The sequence below is a fragment of the Diorhabda sublineata genome, chromosome 5, assembly GCF_026230105.1.
Source record: "Diorhabda sublineata isolate icDioSubl1.1 chromosome 5, icDioSubl1.1, whole genome shotgun sequence".
Classification (NCBI taxonomy): Eukaryota; Metazoa; Arthropoda; class Insecta; order Coleoptera; family Chrysomelidae; genus Diorhabda; species Diorhabda sublineata.
This window is the reverse complement of record NC_079478.1, coordinates 24,742,368-24,762,636: the sequence shown is the minus strand read 5'-3', so window position 1 is coordinate 24,762,636 and position 20,269 is coordinate 24,742,368. Positions and strand designations below refer to the sequence as shown.

The following is a 20,269-nucleotide window of genomic DNA, read 5'->3' as shown; positions in this document are numbered from 1 at the left end:
CTGAGACAATTATGTAGGAAAAATAACAACAAATAAGGAATATTCAATAAATTAAGATTTGTTCACCTCTCTTAGAATCATATCTACGCAAGAAGTTATAGAATTACTATTACAACAAAACCACATGTATGCAAGTTTTTAGTGCATCAAGTATTTTAGCAGAATCATTCTAAAGTTTCAGTTCTTTTATAAGATCGTTCATTTCTTCTTGATTGGGGTTGTTGAATCTGCTTCATATTCTCTGCAGTTCAAAAATACAGCTAAGGAAACAAAACTTTTTTGCTCTCATGTATATTATATAAACTATGTACACATTAGAACGCTACTTTTGACTATAAAAACAGTGGGGATGGAGATAACTCTTATACCTGCCCTATATGATGAACCTTTCCATAATAATAATAAGCAATTGAAGGCATGGAGCTGAGCTAGAATAGTTTACCTAGTTTTTGGTTGATTCAACTACAGTATATATTTGACCAATTTAATTTCGATTCTAACGAGGAATTTCTATCCTAACTTTTAATAAAATATCTTTCTCTTCATACTGGAACAGTAATAGAATTTACAGGAGTTGATCCGTATCTCTGAAATTGAGCGAAAATATCTGATATAACTTTGTAATGTAATGGAATTATCAACAGATTGTGGAATGGGACAATGTTCATGGATAATTATGGAAGTAAATAATCGATTTATAGACATTAGTTCTTATTATTTATTTATCTACATTCCTTCTATTAATAATCGGTTTCTTATTTTATTCCTTCTCAAAAAGTCGATTTCTACATCATCCATATCCAAATGTCGATATAAGTTTTGTTTTCTTGGTTCTGATCTCTATATTATCAGACTTGTAGTTTTTTTTCATTTCATGTAAATATCATCGAATCGTCAGGTAACACCCTTTGTATTGTGTTGCAAAATGTTGAGCTTACTTCTTCGTCGTGTCTTTCGTAGGATATAAATTATTCTGACTTCTAGAATAGTTTCTTGTACATCTCATACACTGGCAAAAATGTTTCGTTTTTGTCCACGTTTCACATTATCATATTATTTAATTTTGTATATTTGCTTGTGATAGATTTGATCTTGAGTATCCCTTCCTTTTCTGAAGTTACGCTGTGAATCTTTCATATTTGTTCTATCATTTTTTCAATGTAATGTATACTTTCATTTACTTAGGGTATATGGTTGATAGTTATTCCTCTGTAGTTCTGGTAGTCATAGTAGCCTAAGGTGACATTATTAATAATTATAATAGATGTATTCCAACGTTGAGTGAAATTTGTATATTTGATATTGCGGAAAATATATAATTTCAACAATTTACATTGCATTCAATAACAATGGATTATTATCACAGTTGCATCCTGTGCTATCCAATTTAATAGTATTTATTTTTGATCAAATTCAATTGAAATGCTTTTATGAAATTTCACTACAATACACAGGAGTCAAACTCACTTTCCGTTCATATAAAAAAGTTATGCATTCAACTTGTTCGTGTCAGAATGATTGTTGACATGGAATATTTTCCAAATCGATGAATAACATGCTCATGAATGTTTCAATTAATTCGCTATAAAAGCAGAATTAAATTTTCATTGAATAATTTCAATTTCATTATTTGTTGATTGAAGTCAAATTGCAGGACACATTGAGATAATGAACAACTACGGATATTTGGTAATATCAATTGAAAGTAAAATTCTAATTATTCACGAATGTAAATTATGTTCAGTTTATTTCAGAAAAAAAAATAAATACCGATGCTCTTACATAAACTAAACGAAGCTAAACGACTCTACTCACATCTTCTCCATTTTTGATCGTCGTAAGTAAAAAAGAGAAAGAAAAAAAATTATAGTTCAATAAGGATTATAGAAGACAGACTGAATAACCAAAATATGAGCTTATATCACAGCATATGATAAATGTCGAATTAATTAAAGAGGGGGAAAAGAATTACAGATAAAAAAACAGAAATTAAAAAAAAAGGTTGAGAGGAGAAATTAAAGCGTATTGAGGACCGATAATGGAACAGGAAATAAAATAACGTAATGCGGTTATGTTTGAGAACGTCAATCTTTTAAACTATTATTCCCTCATGATTTTCATATCTGTCGTTCTATTCTATTCTATTAGTCTAATTGTCCTTATCTTGATTTGTTCCCATCATCAAATTATTAACCGACTGCAAATAACTCGTTTAATATACCATCAACACGTTCTAGAAACCTCGTTTTCGGAATAATTTGCCATCAATAAATAGTAAACTAGCAAAAAACATAACCCTTAGAAACCATATCAATAGAATAGTTCAATCAATGGATGGGTTTTCTAAGAGAAAACGATACAGAGATTTATCATCTGTCTAGCCTTTTCTTCATATACTCACAATCTCTTATTGGAAAATATACTATAAGAAGCATACCATTCTCACGACATACAAATGCAGCATTTAGATACAAAGATGATCAATTATTTTTCCAAACTGTCTTCGCAAAAAATATTCTAAATCAATTCATAGTGCAACAACTCTTAACTAACAAACAAACAACAAACAAAGTGACTTGAAACCAATGTGGCAAAAATTAATAATTTGATTAAATATAGAATCAGTGGTTAGGTGGTATATTAAATTTGAAATGAAAATATCTCGAGTATACAAAGAGAACTAAATGGGAAGAATCGATAAATGGAAAACTAATATTGTTTGTCGAACGATTTACTAAGATTGTAACGTTCGAAATTACGTCGTTATTATACATTCAGTTCTTTAAATAATACTACAGAAAGGAATTCCGAAACCTTAAGTTGGGTGATGATACAACTTATCAATTAAAGTCCTTTCAATGCATTGCATAGTCTTGTCTATTGAGATATTGTCTTCCAGCTCTACTGTAATGTGGAGTCGCTACATCCTGATAAATAAAGAGATTATCTTCTGCGTATCGAGGAGTACTTTCGATTATATATATAATTTTTTTTATTTTCTCTATTAGCTCTAGTACGTTTGAAGAATGGGGATGTTTATATTTATTAATCTGATTTTTAACTTCATTGTTCTTCTCGCACAATTCTTTCGGTAATGGAATATACTATACACACCACAAAAATTATCGCATCACTCATTATTTTTCAAACAAAATTTTATTATTATTGATAATCAAAACACCAATAGATACGCTTTTTGCAACATTTATTTTATATCAGTTTAGTCTACAGAGGACAAAAAGTTTGGTTTATTAAAACATAAAAAATATCAAAAAAATTGTAAAAGACATCTATAAAAAAAAATGAACGGTGCTTAAACTAAAACCCGCCAATGAATTTCTAATAGCGTGTGTTGCCGCTCCTCGCTCTAATTACAGCTACCCTTCGTCTTGAAAGGCTACCAAACAGGTTTTGGACGTATCCTTGCGGCATGTTTTCCCAAAAGTTAAAAAGGAACATTTTGAAGATCATCTAGTGTTCTTATTGGTGCCGGATGTTGCTGAATTTGCCATCCTAGATGGTCTCAGACGTGTTCTATTGGGTTAAGGTCCGGGAAACGTGCAGACAAATTCAGGTTGGGTATCTCGACCTCTTCTAAGTACTGCCGAACCACTCTAGCAGCGTGTGGAGTTGTCACCGATGTGATGCATATTGGGCACTACATGGGGCTCTACGATATTGGTTATGTATTTGTCACCATTCACTAGTACTCCATGCGACCCTCGAAAGAAATTCCTCCCCAAACCATGATAGAGCCACCACCAAAGCTTTCAGTTTGACAAAAATTAACATGATCGTGCCATTCACCACGTCGCCTATATAGTGGTACACGCCTATCTGATGAATACAGACAAAATTTTGCTACTCGATTTTCTCTGGTAAGACGTGGACCTCTAGCTGGCACTCTGGCTCATATACCTGCTTCTCTCAGCCTATTTCGAACTGTTTGTAGGCTTATTCGCACATTACGAACAGCCAACAGATCTGTTTGCAGCATTCGAGCGGTGGTATGCCTAATTCTTAACGCCGCTATCCTCAAATAACGACCATCTACTACCGAAGTTACCCTTCCGCGGCCTTGTCCGAGTCTTCTGGTTAGCTGCCCTGTTTCTTAGTTGCGAATAAGAACTCTGGTGCTTTGTTGAACTCCAATTACCCCGGCGACGTATCTTTGACTGCGGGCATCTTCTAAGACCGCGATGATTCTAGAGGCTTCTTCATTCGTCATATGTCTTGTTAAACGTTAAGGCACATTATTAACAAAATAAATTTAAATTTTCACTATACGATAACACAATTTGCTTAGAAAGTTCTCGATCTCAATGCATTCTCCAAGACAAAAATGAATTACTCGAGCATTTTTGCTTCCAAACAAATTTGTAAGAAATTGTGATACTTTTTTGCCCATGATAAGAAACCAGAAATATCTATTGAGTTGATACATATACAGATTGTCCCAAAAAACTAAAATTGAGTATTAAAAATATCAAAATACCAGTGATGCGATAATTTTTGTGGGGTGTATATTTTGGAAGTATTTGAAAAAGGCATAGATTCATTGGAATAATTGTGTTGATTAATTTTTTATGTACCAGAAAAAGTTACACGTTAGTAAACGTTGCGTTTCAATTTTAGAATCATAGCATTTCAAAATGAGACACTTTGTGTTTCGAAAGATGGCATTGACAATATGAAAATTCAAATGCCTTTCTAGTGATGTGCTTGTTTTAAAATGAGGGATTATAGAAATGTAGAGGAGAAGGTTGTACAGGATTTCTGTATCGTGAAAATATATTAGAAGAAAAATTTTTCAAATTCTAGCGAAACCTGGCAAATACCGAGGTGGACTCTCTCCTCTAACCTACTTGGTGTATATTGAACCAATAATACTGTTTTATCCAGCAACTTATCCAATCAAATCCACTTATCAGCAACTATTATTTTAAGCTCACTTTCTCGAATTATTCTATAGTATATAATATACTATCATTACAATTATAGCAAGTTTTCTGGAACAGTTTGGTAACATCAAGGAAATTCAATAATAACTTGATTTATGTGGGTAGTTGAGTGTTTCCTAATGGTTAGGTTTCAAATTGAACTCATGATTCAATTGGGTGTATAAACGAAAGAGAGTCAGTACATATGGCGCTATGTTTGTGCTGGGGTGGTAGAGATATAATTGAAAGTCCTTATAATTTTAATTAACAACGTTATTTTTTCCATATTATACCAATTGACTGAATGGTTTGTGAATTTCCAACGTTTTTATGACTCACAGCTAGCTATTGACTATTCATATGAGCTCTAGGTGGTGTTAATAAATAAATAAACAAATATTTCCATTATGAATCAAAATAAAAAACATCATAAATTCAAGTAAAAGAAAAAATGATGTAAAATATAAAAACATAAGAGATTCTCAACATATGCTGAACGTTGATCCAAATATGAAGAAATTTTTATTAGAAAAATCATTCTCCTCAATTGAGACAGCGTGAATTTTCATATCTTGGTATAAAGGATACGTATTCCACCAGGTGATTGATAATATTAACTTCCTACGAGAATATTATGTGAAAATATAGAATGTATTGCTGAATTCTCACATATGTAGCCTAAATTTCAACTCAACGGAGAAAATAATTAAAGTCGACCGGAAGTACTTCCAAACTTTTCTAATGCTAACCTTGTAAACTTTTCCTGTTATTAAAGTTTACTTTACTTTTTAAATCCTTGCAAAGGACTACGACGGTAGACAGTAATACAATTACATTTCTAAACTTCATTCTGTGTTAAGCAATTATGTCAGGAAGTTGTCAGATAAAAGACTGTCCTAACTTGTAATGCTTTATGGAAACTTTCCTTTTTCTGTTCGACAGCTATGCTTTACTACTATGAATACAATTTTCGATGCTTTCACAAAAAGAACTAATGATTATTTTAATGTGAAAAATTGATTATTGATCATAAAGTACGGTATCTTGCTAATTCTTCGATTTCTATTGATTACAATTTTTGATAACTCCAGTTATCTATGTACGTAAGCATTTTTATAAAAATGGTATATTCACATATATTGTAAATTCTACACCCTCTTTTTAGTTTGTCATGTTTTCAATTAAAATTATAACCATTAAATCTTCATTATTATAATTTCAATTTTTTCCACAGATTTGAACATAAAATTTACGAGAGCTTTTCTCTTACAAAAATAATTATTAGGTATAAATAATTTATGAATCTTATATAGTTAAACTTCGAATTCTCTGATTATCACATTTTAATGGTGCACAATCTGAAAGAGATATAGGGGGAGGACAAATACCTGTATTGTGACCCTTCTACTCTATGTGCCTTGGAATACTTTATCTTGGGCATCTGTTTGTTGTAATGTTATGAATACTAGTCGTTGGCTTACTCTCAAATACAATAAGAAATATTTATGTAACATCTATTGATAAGCAAATGAATATGTCATGTTGTCCCTTTTGCATGAAAAGTAAGTTAGGGGTAAAAGTTATAAGACAAGTTTTTAGTGCTTTATACAAAAATAGACAAATGTTCAGTTAAGATGTATTTCATATATGTTTGTATTCATAGGTTGGAGACTGAGTACTTTCACCGATAGACAAACTTTGCCGTTTGTCACGTGATACTGATCACAATGAAGTAACTTTAGAAGCAAGTAGTAAGTGATTTTTATTGAAGTTATTGGTTGGGAGTTAATTTTAAATGGAGTGCAGAAACAAACATTTTCGTTATATTTTAGTTTTTTATTTCCGCGAAGGAAAGAAAGCTGCTGTGGCTCACAAAGAAATGTGTTAAGTTTATGGTGCTGATTGCTTAACAGAGTACACTTGTCAGAATTGGTGTGAAAAATTCTGGAGATTTTTCCCTCAAAGATGAGCAACGTTCTGGTCGGCCTACTGAAGTTGATGATGACCAAATCAAAGTCATAATTGAAGAGGATCGTCATACAACTGTTGCGAAGAGCCTACATGTATCTCACACAACAATTGAAATTCTGATGTCTATTGTCAACAATCAATGAAACTGGATTATGCAATCAGAAAAAAATGACCAGAATTGTCAAATCGGAAAGGTTTAGTTTTCCACCATGATAATGCAAGGCTTCACAAACGTTTGGTAACTTTGTGAGAAAATATTGGAGCTTGACAGAGAAGTGATGCCACATCCTCCAAACAGTCCGGATCTGGCACCATCTGATTAGCATTTATTTCGAAGTTTGTAGAATTCTTTGAATGGTCAAACTTTCACAAATGACCATGACCTTCAATAGCATCTGGTTCAGTTTTTTGCTGATAAGGACCAGAAATTTTATGACTTTGAAAGAAAGATGGCAAAAGGTCATTGAGCGAAATAGATTATATTAAATTTATTAGAAATTTTTCATTGAAAAAAAAGTTTTGTCTCATACACAAAACAAAATCTAGAGGAGAATCTTGGGAAACAAGCAAAATCACGATTGTTCGAAAAGTTTATACATATTTTAAGAAGAGTGAGCACCCTATTAAAAAAATTAGTGGGAAAAGCAAATATTTTATTATGACAGAATTTGTACAGCCTCCATAGTCCGGCAAGACGAAATAAAAAAAAAATGTTTTCAGTTATTTATGAGAAGTGTGCGTTCAAAATTGTAAGTTCATTTTTTTCCACCAGAGGAAGCATGAGAGGATTTGTTGATACTGACCTTTGGGCATTAGAATTGAATAAATTGGGAGGTTATCAGAATGATTTGAGAAGTTTGAGACATCATTTACAGGCATTTTCAAAAGATATCTCTCTCACAGTTTTCGAGATGGGTGAAGCACCCCATCAATCGCCTTCTACGAAAAATGGGACAAGCAATATTGTCACGGTAAGACCTATAAGTAGAAACATTCGATTCCGTGGGCTTACACATTCAAATTATCTATTGACGCTGCTAGAGCATACGAATTGGTGGAATAGAGAATTAAACTACCATATATAATCATATACGTAAATTGAAACTAAGTAGTTTCCAACTAGTTTATGAACTTGTCTGTTCTAGGAATGTGGTAAACAAACATCGAAGTTTATTCTTTTGAAATTTCTACGTATTCATGGTCAGGGAATCAATTAGAACATAATAAATATTTATGTCTTATTGTAATTTCAAATGTTGTTTGCTGAAAGTAATGATTTTAACATTTTTTTAAAAATATATTTCACCGCAATTGTCGTTTATTTTATTCCCTGATGACGAATACGTTATTATTTTGAAGGTTGAACTACGTATTAAAGAAAATATACTCTGGTATTTGATTGCCATAGGCAATAAAACGATAATAACCTCTTTAAATCAGCTAGCAAAGTATGCTAACTTTAAAATATATCCCAAGCTTTCAAGTACCTAGTAATTAATTAAGATTCGGCGGTTTTAAATGTTGAGATTCTTGTAAAAACATAAAATTCATGGAAATTCCCAATTCAATATTCAAATTTCTTATTTCTTAAGGCCGCTTGACATGATGCAATACAACGTGCAATGCAATGTAAGACGCAATGTTTCTTGATCAAAAGCATGCGCAGGTTCATCTGATTGTTTCATGCAAGATCTTGACATTATCGGTTTTGTGCCATTCTTATTGTGTGCAAGTTGCAATCTAGTTACTTTTGGCTTAAGATATCAGCTGACTCTTCTCTTATTTAATGACGTCTTCGTTGATTAAGTATATTGAGCTGAATGTTCATATTACTGAAATTGATTCTGATATGTTTCACAAATCATTACTACTACTAAACAATTATTTTCTTCTTGAGATTTCAATAAAGACTCATGAACGTGCAGGGCAAATAGATCTCCTTACATTATATCAAACAATACTTTGAGAAATTAGGTGGAACAAGAGCAATCCAATGGTGAAGTATTGACTAGGAAACCTTATTTCTGAATAATTTTCGTTATTATGTATAAATGTGGAATTAAATTGTATCTTGAGGGTTTCCATACAAATCTAATTCCTATTCCGAACAACCAAGAGCAGGGTAAATAGATCTCCTTACATTCTATCAAACAATACTTAGAGAAATTAGGTGGAACAAAAACAATGCAATAGTGAAATATTTACTAGGAAACCTTATTTCTCAATAATTTCCGATTATTATGGATAAATGTAGAATTAAAGTCTATTTTGAGGGCTTCCCTACAAATCTAATTCCTATTCCGAACACCATATAATTATATTGTGTTTAAATACTTAAGATGTTTGTTTTGTTTCTGATTCTCAATAAAGTGAAGTAACGTAATGGGTTATTTACAAATTTCAATCAAGATAATCTCAATAGAATATTTTGGTAGAAATTTAAAACTAATCAATTCCACATGGTAATATTAAAAGTTGTATTCTCAGAGATTTGTGATATAATTGATCTATTGCACATCCTGTGCACACACGTATAGTGAGATGAGGCATCATGTTGTTGTAGCCAAATATTGTGGTTTTTTATATTGTTATTGTCTGAAAATTTCTAATAATGAAGTTTTTTTAAAAATAATTGAAAAACTTGGATTTAAAAATATCCGAGCCAACTCATGTATAATACTATATTCCAATGAATCGAAATCCGAAAACCGTATCAATGAAAAAGACACAAATCATTTTGTAATTTCAGTTTTTCGGGATATTAGGTGTGAGATTCAAGCATCTAACGAGGAATGTTACGTGACCAGTATCTACTATTATGCCGATTTACGTTTTCATCAATAGAATAGTAGCCTCATCGCAAAACAAAATATCACTTGAAAAATTTGGATCGTTTTGATTGTAATAATTTTCCATCATTAGATACAAAATCGTCATCTGATAACTCTTGAACCAACGTTAGTTTGTATGGATGGAATTTATTATCACGTGAAATTTTCATTACGCATGTGTGCGAAACATCGAATTCCTTGCATATCTGTCCAGTAGTTAAGAGTAGATTGACTTCTAACAGGACACAAACATCTAAAGATTTGTTTTCAGTTGAGGCAGTTTTTCTGCGCCCTGATTTTGATAAATCTTTCACTAAATCAGTTTCGTTAAACTTTTTTACTAATTTACTGACAGTAGATATTGTTAAAGGGTTTTAGTTAGAATATAAATTATTAAAGATATTATACGTTTCTTGTTGACTTCTACACATATCACTATATCCTAATATCATTAGAATATCAATTCGTTCTTTTTCAGATAAACGATCCATTGTGACTTTCAACAAAATTTTAACAATAATAATGTGTTAAAACGTCAAATTTGTTATTGTAGCAGTCATAGTCATAGATGAAAAGTAATAGATATTTCTTAAGGATTTTAAAATGCGAGAGATATACAAAGTGATCCATTTGGAATAACAAAGTTCATTATTTTTCTGGAGAAAGGAAACCATAATACCGGCCGTATCACAAGACCCTTGTACTCAAAATTTATAAAAGTCGTACAAGCTGTTTCCGAGACAATTGAGGTGTTCCCTTAATAAAATTCACTCTGTATTTTATGTATCCTCATTGTCGAGAGAAGAATAAATTGCGGTATAAATATCCTAAATCAATTTGTGCAATGATATTCATAACAACTGGAGTATAACACTGAGCTAATGTTTGTGTTTTTGTTTCAGCTTAGCGAAGAACCGGGATATGTAGTATACTCGGCGTTGGGATCTTTCTACATTCCATCTTGTATCATGGTATTTGTGTACATACGAATTTACTACGCAGCAAAAGCTAGGGCCCGCAGGGGGATTCGTAAGCCACCTCGAAAACAACCTCAGGATGCCGTCACCAGCTTTTCTAACAGCCCTGGGGTGAGTACATGACAAAGATTTTATCCAGTTATTTCTTTAGATGCCTTCGAGCAATACTTACTTTAACTACGGCTTGTAGAACGGGCGGTCTACAGAAAATGATTTTCATTTACCCTTCATGAGAACATGTTTGCCAGAGGGGATAGTTAATATTAAAGGCTCCTGAATAAAATTACTTGTGATTTTTATCATGATGTACAAGGTGTTTCTCATGTTATAAGTGAAGACATTGGTTTCTCTGAAATTATACTGTACTGTTCATCATACACTGTGAGTTTGGAGTTAGAAAAGCTCAAGTTCTCTCAAAAACAGATTTTAGTTTCGACGGGATTTTTAATACGGATGATATTCACATCGATGACAAATCTTTTGTTGGAAATCAACTTTATTATTGTAAATGTATCACTATAACATTTTTTGTTTGAAATCCTTGAAATCCTTGAAGTATACTCAATTTTTTCACATGATATTTCATAAACTCAATTGCTATATTATTAAGGATCTAAATGACAGAAGATACTGTTCTGCAGACTTCCTTGACAGACTCCAAGCTTTTGATTAAATGTGGTAGAGCGCACTGTAAGTCAAACTTACGAAATTACTCTCTACATAACTACTAACACTTTACTGTGAAACATACCAATATTCAACCTCGAGTCTCTTAATATCAATTCTTTACCTGATGTATACAGGTAATTCACCTACTTCAAGATTCATTCTACAAAGTATCCTAAACAAACTACAATGCTTGCTAAAAATATGGCGTATCAAAGCCAGAGAAGCCAAATCAGTACACGTATCATTCATTTTACGACGAGAAACTTGTACATACATAGGTAAAAATTAACAATAGTATATTTTTACAAGAAGAGGACGCAAAATACCTAGGAGGGAACATTTATTTAAAAAACAAATAGGCAAGAAACTCCATCACATGTAGCTTATTGGCCGAAAATCAAAACTGTCAATAGATAACAATATTTGTTTTATCTTGATAGATAATCCCAGAATAAACTAGAGGAGATCAAATAGACCACGTTTTGATATAAAAAAAGAGAAAAACTTATATATGATGTACGATCATTTCAAGGGACAAATGCCGATTCAAACCAAATTCTGGTGAAATAAAATGAAACTGTATTAACAAAATATACCAAAGCAAATAAAAAGAAATGAAATATAGAAAAGCTGGAAGATTGTCACAGGAAATCGACAATAAGTTGAATAGACTTTTTAAGATAACCTCTGAAGGAACGGACATGAACTGGGAATATATAAAGAAAAATATTCTGGACATCTCAAATAGCACATTACAAATTAAAAACAGTTAAGGAAAGAGAAATCAAAGGTTTAATGATTGCGAAAAAGGTATAAGTGAAAAGAAAATGGTGGGAGTAACATACCTGATGACAAGAAAAATGGAAGATTTTGAGAAATATGGAATACTGAGGGAGAGAAGAGCCAAGTTAAACAAAAGCAAGAGAGAAGTGTGGATCAATCAAATAATGGAAGAACTAGAAATGAATAATACAAACAACACAAACATTCTCCAATACATAAGACATCAATATAGGAAAAAAGCTACAGTGTAGGCAGACAGCACAAGGTGAGAACAACAATTTGAAAATATATTAGAAGAAAATGATTTGAACACAGAAGAGGTTTTTATCGATGGAATAGACAGAGAAGAGCAAACCACCAACGCTCCAATTGAAGCGAAACAAAGCAGGAGGACCAGATAAGATCGTCAATGAGATGTTGAACTACAAGGTAAATTGACTACTGAACAAACTACACCAGTTGACACTACTAGTCTGGAGAAACAAACAAATGCCCAAATGCCAGACGGATGGAATAATGGAGCCATCTGGCTCATATTCAAGGAAGGAAACTCAAAAATGTGTGCTAATTGTAGACCTGTCTAAACTTTAAACCCTACTAAGCACTAAAAAGTTTAAAAGATGGAATAAGTATATGAAAACCCATCTTGGAGAATGTCAATATCGATTTGTGCCCAAGAGATCAACTATAGTTACTATTCATATTTTAAAATAATGTTACGATCAAGATATGAATGTCCATATTCTACTTATAGACTTCAAACAAACATACAACTATGGAGTACTAATCTGTCATGGTTCCAAAACACAAATGCTACGTGCAATAGTCGACGCACCCTATTATGTCTCTAACGAGGAACTTTTCCCCGAAATTCGTCAAAGACACCTAAGACGTTTTAGTGTGATATATAGCGAAAAAGTGTTTGATCACACCAATATACTAGGTTAAAAAGTGTTATGTTAGTAAAAAATATGATTCAACGACGAAGACTTCGGAATATAATGAGAATAGAACCATATAAGAAGAAGGTGACGAGGACAAACTGGACCAGATCGTCAACTTATTGAATGGTATGGTCAACAAGAAACCGAGGAAGAGCAAATATAGAACTTGTAGTAATCCATGCCATGCACGCAACAAAGTCCAGTCAGAGGAAAAAAGAAAAAACACCAATCTAAGGAAGCCGTAGTTACAATAACTACAGTGGTCAATGAAGAATAGTCACCCAAATGTATAAAAGGAGATCAGAAGAATTATCCTCACCTGAAAATGATTTGGCTATGGAAGGAAAGAAATCGGCAACCTACCTAGTTTCAAGATTCTCACCGACATATTTGGCTCAGTGGGATTCCCTTGACCACATCGCAAGAGGAAGGCACCCATATATAATGTTGGAAGTCCTTTCGAAATGATTACTTTAGACATTGCTGAACCATTTCAGACGAATTGGTTGGAAATTTATGCGATCCCAAAGTAGTATTGGTGAAAGAATTTATCAGCCGATATGGTGTGCCCTTGTAAGTCCACATCGATCAAGTGAGAAAATTCGAGAGTCAGGAAATCTGTGACCAGCTGATAATGAAGAAGACCAGAACAACAGCATTACGTCTACAATCAGATGGAATTGTCGAGAGAAGACCATTTGCAGATATCTGTCCAAAGTAGTTTTCAGCCAACAGAGAATGGGATGAATATCCGTTCCTATTTGCAATGGCTTATCGATCCGCTCTTGATAAGGTCAACTGCAAAAATCCTGTTTGGATATGAAATGAGGTTTTTTTACCCGACTGTCAGGAAGGGTTATGTTTTTAACGCATATCTTGTATGTATGTATGTAATATTCTTTATTAACTTGTATCTCCAGAACCGCTAAACGGATTTTCACATTTGAAGTATCGTTAGATTCGTTTCATTAGCCCAAGTGTTCTTAGATAGGAGACATTTGAAAAAAAACAAAATGGCGGATTTTGGACGCTTGTGAGGTAAAATAATTTTTTTTACTACCAAGCATATCGAGTTGGGTATCAAAATGAAGGATTTTGAACACTGATTGTAAATATGTATATAACTTGCAGTTTTAATATTGAATGGAACGATAAAAAATAGCTAATTAAAATAATTCAGACCTGTGCGGATAGATGGCACCACTAGGTTTTTAAAACGTGGTATCGTTGTGTTTTCTTAATATTACTTATTATGAAGCATCAGTCAGCGCGCAACAAACAATTCGGATAGATGGCACCACTAGGTTTTTAAAAGCGGTATCGTTGTGACTTCTTATTTTATTAGTCTTATCTAAGACTAATATATTTGCTACGAGGAAGGACCTAAGTTGTTACTATAATTATAATTGTCTTGTGCGATTTAAATATCTTCATTATTGTGAGTTGCCCCAAAATATGAGGCAAGCTGGAGATACAACTTTTGTGGACATATTAAACAGTCTTCACGTTGGAGAACTTTCAATGCAGCAGTAATCTATCATAGAAAACCGCAGAGTACCGTTAATAGGGCCATTTGACGATGGAGAAGCTGTCAGAATTTTCCCAACAACTAGACTGGTTGATGCATATAACGCGACTATGACAAAAGTTAGAAAAGCTCACAAAAGTATACACCGTTAGTGCTGTAGACATCTCATTAGATCCTAAAACATATTCAACGAGAGGAATACTTACCTGAAGATCCCAATAAAACAGGTGGCTTACCAAACTAAGTAAAATTAGGTGTAGGCTCTCAAGCCATGCTAAGACGGAACATCAATGTTAACCATAGGCAGGTTAACGGTGCTATGGGTGTTATCCGACGAATAGATTGGCTAGCACTACGCAGAGAGCAGTTGGAGCCGGGAGAACTGCCACAAGCAGTATTTGTGGAGTTCGATGACCCAAATATAACAGGGAACCGACCTGATATTGATCGAGCGACGAATGCTTCACTTAATTTTATGCTGGGCAGTGACGGTGTATGAATTACAGGGCACAACTTTAGACCGAGCAGTTCTAGATTCAAGTAGAAACTTATTCGTAAAAGGTCAAGCTTACGTTACTTTAAGCAGAGTGAAGACTCTCTCCGGACTTGCTATTATTTCTCTTGACCCTAACAAATTGCTTAATCAACCATATGACATAAACTCATTCAAGGAATTAATCCGGTTACGTAATCTTAACTAAAAAGACATTAATAAAATAATATTTGAAAAAAAAACAAAAAACCCGCCTGCATGGATAACTACAATTAAAAATCAACTGAAAAGACTGAAACAAGATGAAAATTCAATGATAAGATATTCAAAAAAAATAATGATTAGGTACTTAAAACCAGAAACATAAATTGAAACAGTACCAAACCAATGTACCTGCATATTGTACACTTAGAAATATCAGCACGGTAGTTTTTTCACTTTTTTGCAACATTATAAACAGAATTGCAGTCGGAGGCATGAAATTGAATGCTATGATAAATTATTATCTCTTTGTGCATGTCTCCGAATGTAATTCTGTTTATAATGTTACAAAGAAGTGAAAAAACTACCGTACTGATATTTCTAAGTGTACAATATGTAGGTACATTGGTTTTGTACTATTTCAATTTATATTTCTGGTTTTAAGTACCTAATCATAATTCTTGTAAAATATCTCATCATTGAATTTTCATCTTGTTTCAGTCTTTTCAGTTGATTTTTCTAACTATTATTTTATTATGACCTATAATTTGGCTGTCGACCTGGAAAAGTCCTGGCGGGAGAAGATTATGTGATCCAATTAAGAGAAAGAATGGACGACATTCGAATTAGTTTGGTCGATTCTTCAAGTTGTCAGAGACAGAATTAGGAAACGATACGACATGGAAACCACAGACGTATCAAGAATCTAACCTAATCTAATTATCAACCGTCGTCCGGAAGAATTTTAGTCGATTAGAGAAACTTAAAGAGCAGACCCCAGACCCTAGCAAAACGCTGGGAATCAAACACGATTCACCGTACATCTTCTACCCTTTTTCAAAAATGAATTTCAAGATCAATCCACCTATCGCGATCTGTGGGAAACGTTTTAAAGCATTCGGGACCATGTGTTGGAAGCTAACGCGAAGAAACTGCCTATGAACAATTTTTTTCTTCCAATACCTTTTTTTTATTCAATTACAGCTGTAGATTTACTTCTCAATAACTCCACCCCTTTTCATTTTTGCAATGAATCTTTGCATAATTTTAGTCTTCACCTCCAATTCAACCTACACACCACCATGATGCGGTCTTAGTCTTTCCTATTCTTGTTGATTTCGATAAATATAAATATGCAATTTAACAGACGTTTGGTATTGAAGCGTCCTAGCTCATGTTGTTTCTGTGATTCTTCAGTAGTTTGTTTCCAACAAAAGCTTAATTTCATCTTTTTAATCTCAGAATTACGTTGAAAGGAAAAAAAAATCTCAAACCCTGGTAACTCAATTTTTGGAATTAAATTTCTGATTAATTATTGAACCTTAATTAATCTGATAATCATGATAAATTCTTTCAGGCATATTTGAACTTAATTTGAGTAAATAAAATTTCACATCCGATTCAATTATATAAGTTCTTGAAAAATATTTTTCTTGAGAAGAGATCTGTACATATTTATCGGAGTGAACTTTTTTCATTAAATTTTTGAAGCGAAAAGGAATATTCTCATCATACGTTTTAAGAATTTCACTCGATTGATTTCATATATTTTCAATATCACTTTCTTAATGTAGAGATGTCAAAGATAAAAATTGATTCTTATTTATTTCATATAAAATTTCGAATGAAATTCTACTTTTTCCAGTTGTTCTGAATCAAATTGGGCGAAGGTCGATTGAAATTTTATTGAAAATCAATATATTCTACACATGTGAGTCAGTAATGGAAAATTCTGATCGGGACGTTAAGACTAATATGAAACAAGATAATAAATAATATTTGTCATTTAATAAATATATAAATTTCTATGTTATACAAACGTATAGAAAAATTTCTATGAAGGGGTTTGAAGCTGACATTTATTATTTGGTGATAAGTGAATATCTAGGTTTATTTGAATTATCGGCACAGGCGAGGGTTTTCTTGAATGTTTCCGATCTCAAACTTAAGATGTTAATACTCATCAATTATAAGTTAGGTTAGCTTCCATGATTTTGTACAGTACCTTTTCTCTAGTTCTGACTCTGAATCCCCACATGTTGTATTTGCAGTTGTAATCAACTTCTATGAATTTGTCTCCTACAGTGCTCAAGAACTGTTTGAGATCATTTTGTTTTTTGTTGTGTTGAGGTGTTTCTTACTTTGTTGAAAGAAACGTTATATGTATACGAAGAAAAATAACGTTAGAGAGCAGATGTGGTGAAACAAAAAATCAAAGAAATTTGAGGCTATAGGAAACGATGGAATGTGGTAAAATTATGGAAATATCAAGAAAATGAATGTGGAAAATTACATACAGAATATATTGTAGCATAATACTCGTAAATATATACTTGTATTTTTCTTAGATTACTAGTGCTATATCAAAGATCATAATCAATCGATAAAACGAGTTTAGCAAACGAGAAAAATATGTTAAAACTTTATTGACAAACCAAAGGATGTAAAAAGTTGGTAAGCTAGTAAGTGATTGGTGTTATATGTATAGTTGAACTTTTTTGATTGTGCTTTGATATTAAGTTTTAACGCCGGCATATATATTTTCAACCATAGCCAACCATCAGTTGTGATAGCGAATAATTCATTTGCAGTGTGCACACAACTCATTACTTATACTCGAATTTATACTGTTGGTTTTTAAAAAACAGTTTTTCAGTTGAGAAATATCTATCCTTCGTTTTAAAAAGACGATGAAATATTTGATGACGGTATTAAAAAAACTGAAAATGGAATATACAAATCAAGAGAAAGTGCCGTAATATAAAAGGAAACAATAATGACGAAAAAGAAAGTAGATAATATGAAACTAAGGAGATCATTTTTTCATTTCAGGGCGCTAGAAACGGTACGACTGAAAGAAGCGAAGGGTCTGCAGGTGGTTCCATAGTTGATAGAAACAGCAATAACTCGCCGCATAATGCTGAGAGCCAAATTGCCACTATTGAAGCCCATCCTAGACCTATGACCATTCCAACTGTCACGTGTGATTTAGCGTCAGATATTTCCACTAGCGACAATGCAGAAAATACACAGGATGGCCAAGACCAAAAAGATACTTTGAAAGTAAGTTTTTCCTTCGCGCAAATTACACCCAGACTAGGCTAAGTATATCTTAAGAATATAATTGATGCACAGCTTATCATAATGTCCTATAATTTGTTGCTACATATTGCAATTGGAAGACTATACTTTTGGTTGAAACATAATTTTGAATTGTTTTATAATGATAGTAATGATTTAAATTGCAGGAGAAGCGGTATCCTCGAAATGCCACAGTGTTGTCTAAAGACTAAAATGACGATATTCTCGATGGAAATGTTTTATTATCAAAAAATTGTTACGATTTGTAAACAAAAGCTTATAGAAACTAAAAACAAACCGTAAAATAAAATTTCAACATACAGAAGAGAACGTTCTCGTTAAACTAATCATCATTTATCATTGGGCTACACTCACTTCATCTACGAATATGAGATCACTCTTGTGTATTGAAAAATTCACAGATAATCCTCACATACTCAATAATATCAATAACTATAAACATTATGAGGGAAAACTATCAAAACTTGGGCTGAGATCAATAATTTCATCAATAGAATGCGTTCATGAAACTGACCTCGACCCAGACGAACTTAACAATTATTTAGTGAAGAATGTCAGTGAGAAAATAGCTCTAACATCTTTAAAGCATAATGCTCTCTTAATCGAAAAATTGATGAAAAACCATCTATTGCCCTTTTTATTTTCAACATAAAATTTCAAGCTCAACAATTTGGTTAGCCACCTAATAAATTCACTAATGTCGCCGTTTTTTATTAAATTTTTATTAATAATAAATTTTCACGGCTTCGGTTTTTGCTAAGCCCTTTCGATTGAGTTGGAAGGAAGTTCTGATTAACAAACAAACAAAGAGTATTATGGCATCCGAGATGTTACTTTAAAAAGGTTTTTATCTTATATTGAATGTACGAACTAATGGTGAAGTCTCAAGTAACTTACCAGTTGGCAGTGGAGTACCTCAGGATTCATTGAATTTAGGTCCGATTCTTTTTTTTTGATATTCATTGATGATGTCACAGACTTAGGAATAATGCAAGCGTTACATTGTACCATAGGCAAAGATCTAATTACTTACAAGTCATGGTTTAACGCGAACGGACTCTGTCTAAGCACTGAAATTAAAAACTTTTGTTTTATCCTACAAAGGAGTTTTACAACCTTTAAAACTCAAAAATGATTTAATACAATCTTCAAGCTTCACTGTCTACATATTGACGGTGCCCTTCAATGACATGTGGACACTCTGCTTGCTTTGCCATTAAATCTAGGTGCTTTAACAACTACTCGCTGTTCGAATCGCTATGGTTTGCTTTTCTGGGGGTCTTGTAGTTTACATTCCTCCAAATCTATCTGTAAATTACAAAAAACGCTATTCGTTACATTTATGGTTTTAGTAGAAGAACGCACTGCGAATTCTATTTTTAAAAATAGGAAATTTTAACTCTCCCCTCTCTTTTTTTAAAATCCATGTGTTTGGTTTCCAAACACTTCCACAATTCTAATATGAGACCCATTCATAGTTACCTTACTATAGCAAAAAAATTGGATACCCATTTATCTAACAACATCCATCACTGATCTAGTAAAAACTTCCATCAGAATTGAAAGTGGTTATTATTGTGTGTAAGATATTGATATTGTATTATAATTATAATTGAGCCGAATTGTTATTTTATATTATCTAACATGAAATTCTATCCCTTTGTCCATAAAATTGTAAAATGTTCTTGTGACAGTATCGTCCCTCTCTATATATTTATATTCTGAAAATTTTGAGCAATATCGTGTCGCAATAGGTGTTTTTTGTTGTCAAAACTTCAGCAGATCCAGTCTCCATAGAAAAATTTTCATATAAAACGTTTGAGACAATCA

General features: G+C 32.6%; 1 protein-coding gene across 1 annotated transcript in view; it reads left to right on the top strand.

Annotated features, from left to right (window-relative positions):
- LOC130444186 (alpha-2C adrenergic receptor) overlaps positions 1 to 20,269 on the top strand; it is an 877,544-nt gene that overhangs the window by 842,938 nt on the left and 14,337 nt on the right. The window contains exons 4-5 of the mRNA XM_056779234.1: positions 10,645 to 10,830; positions 18,170 to 18,400. Coding sequence (XP_056635212.1) covers positions 10,645 to 10,830; positions 18,170 to 18,400 — 417 coding nt within the window. The remainder of the gene's footprint in view (positions 1 to 10,644; positions 10,831 to 18,169; positions 18,401 to 20,269) is intronic.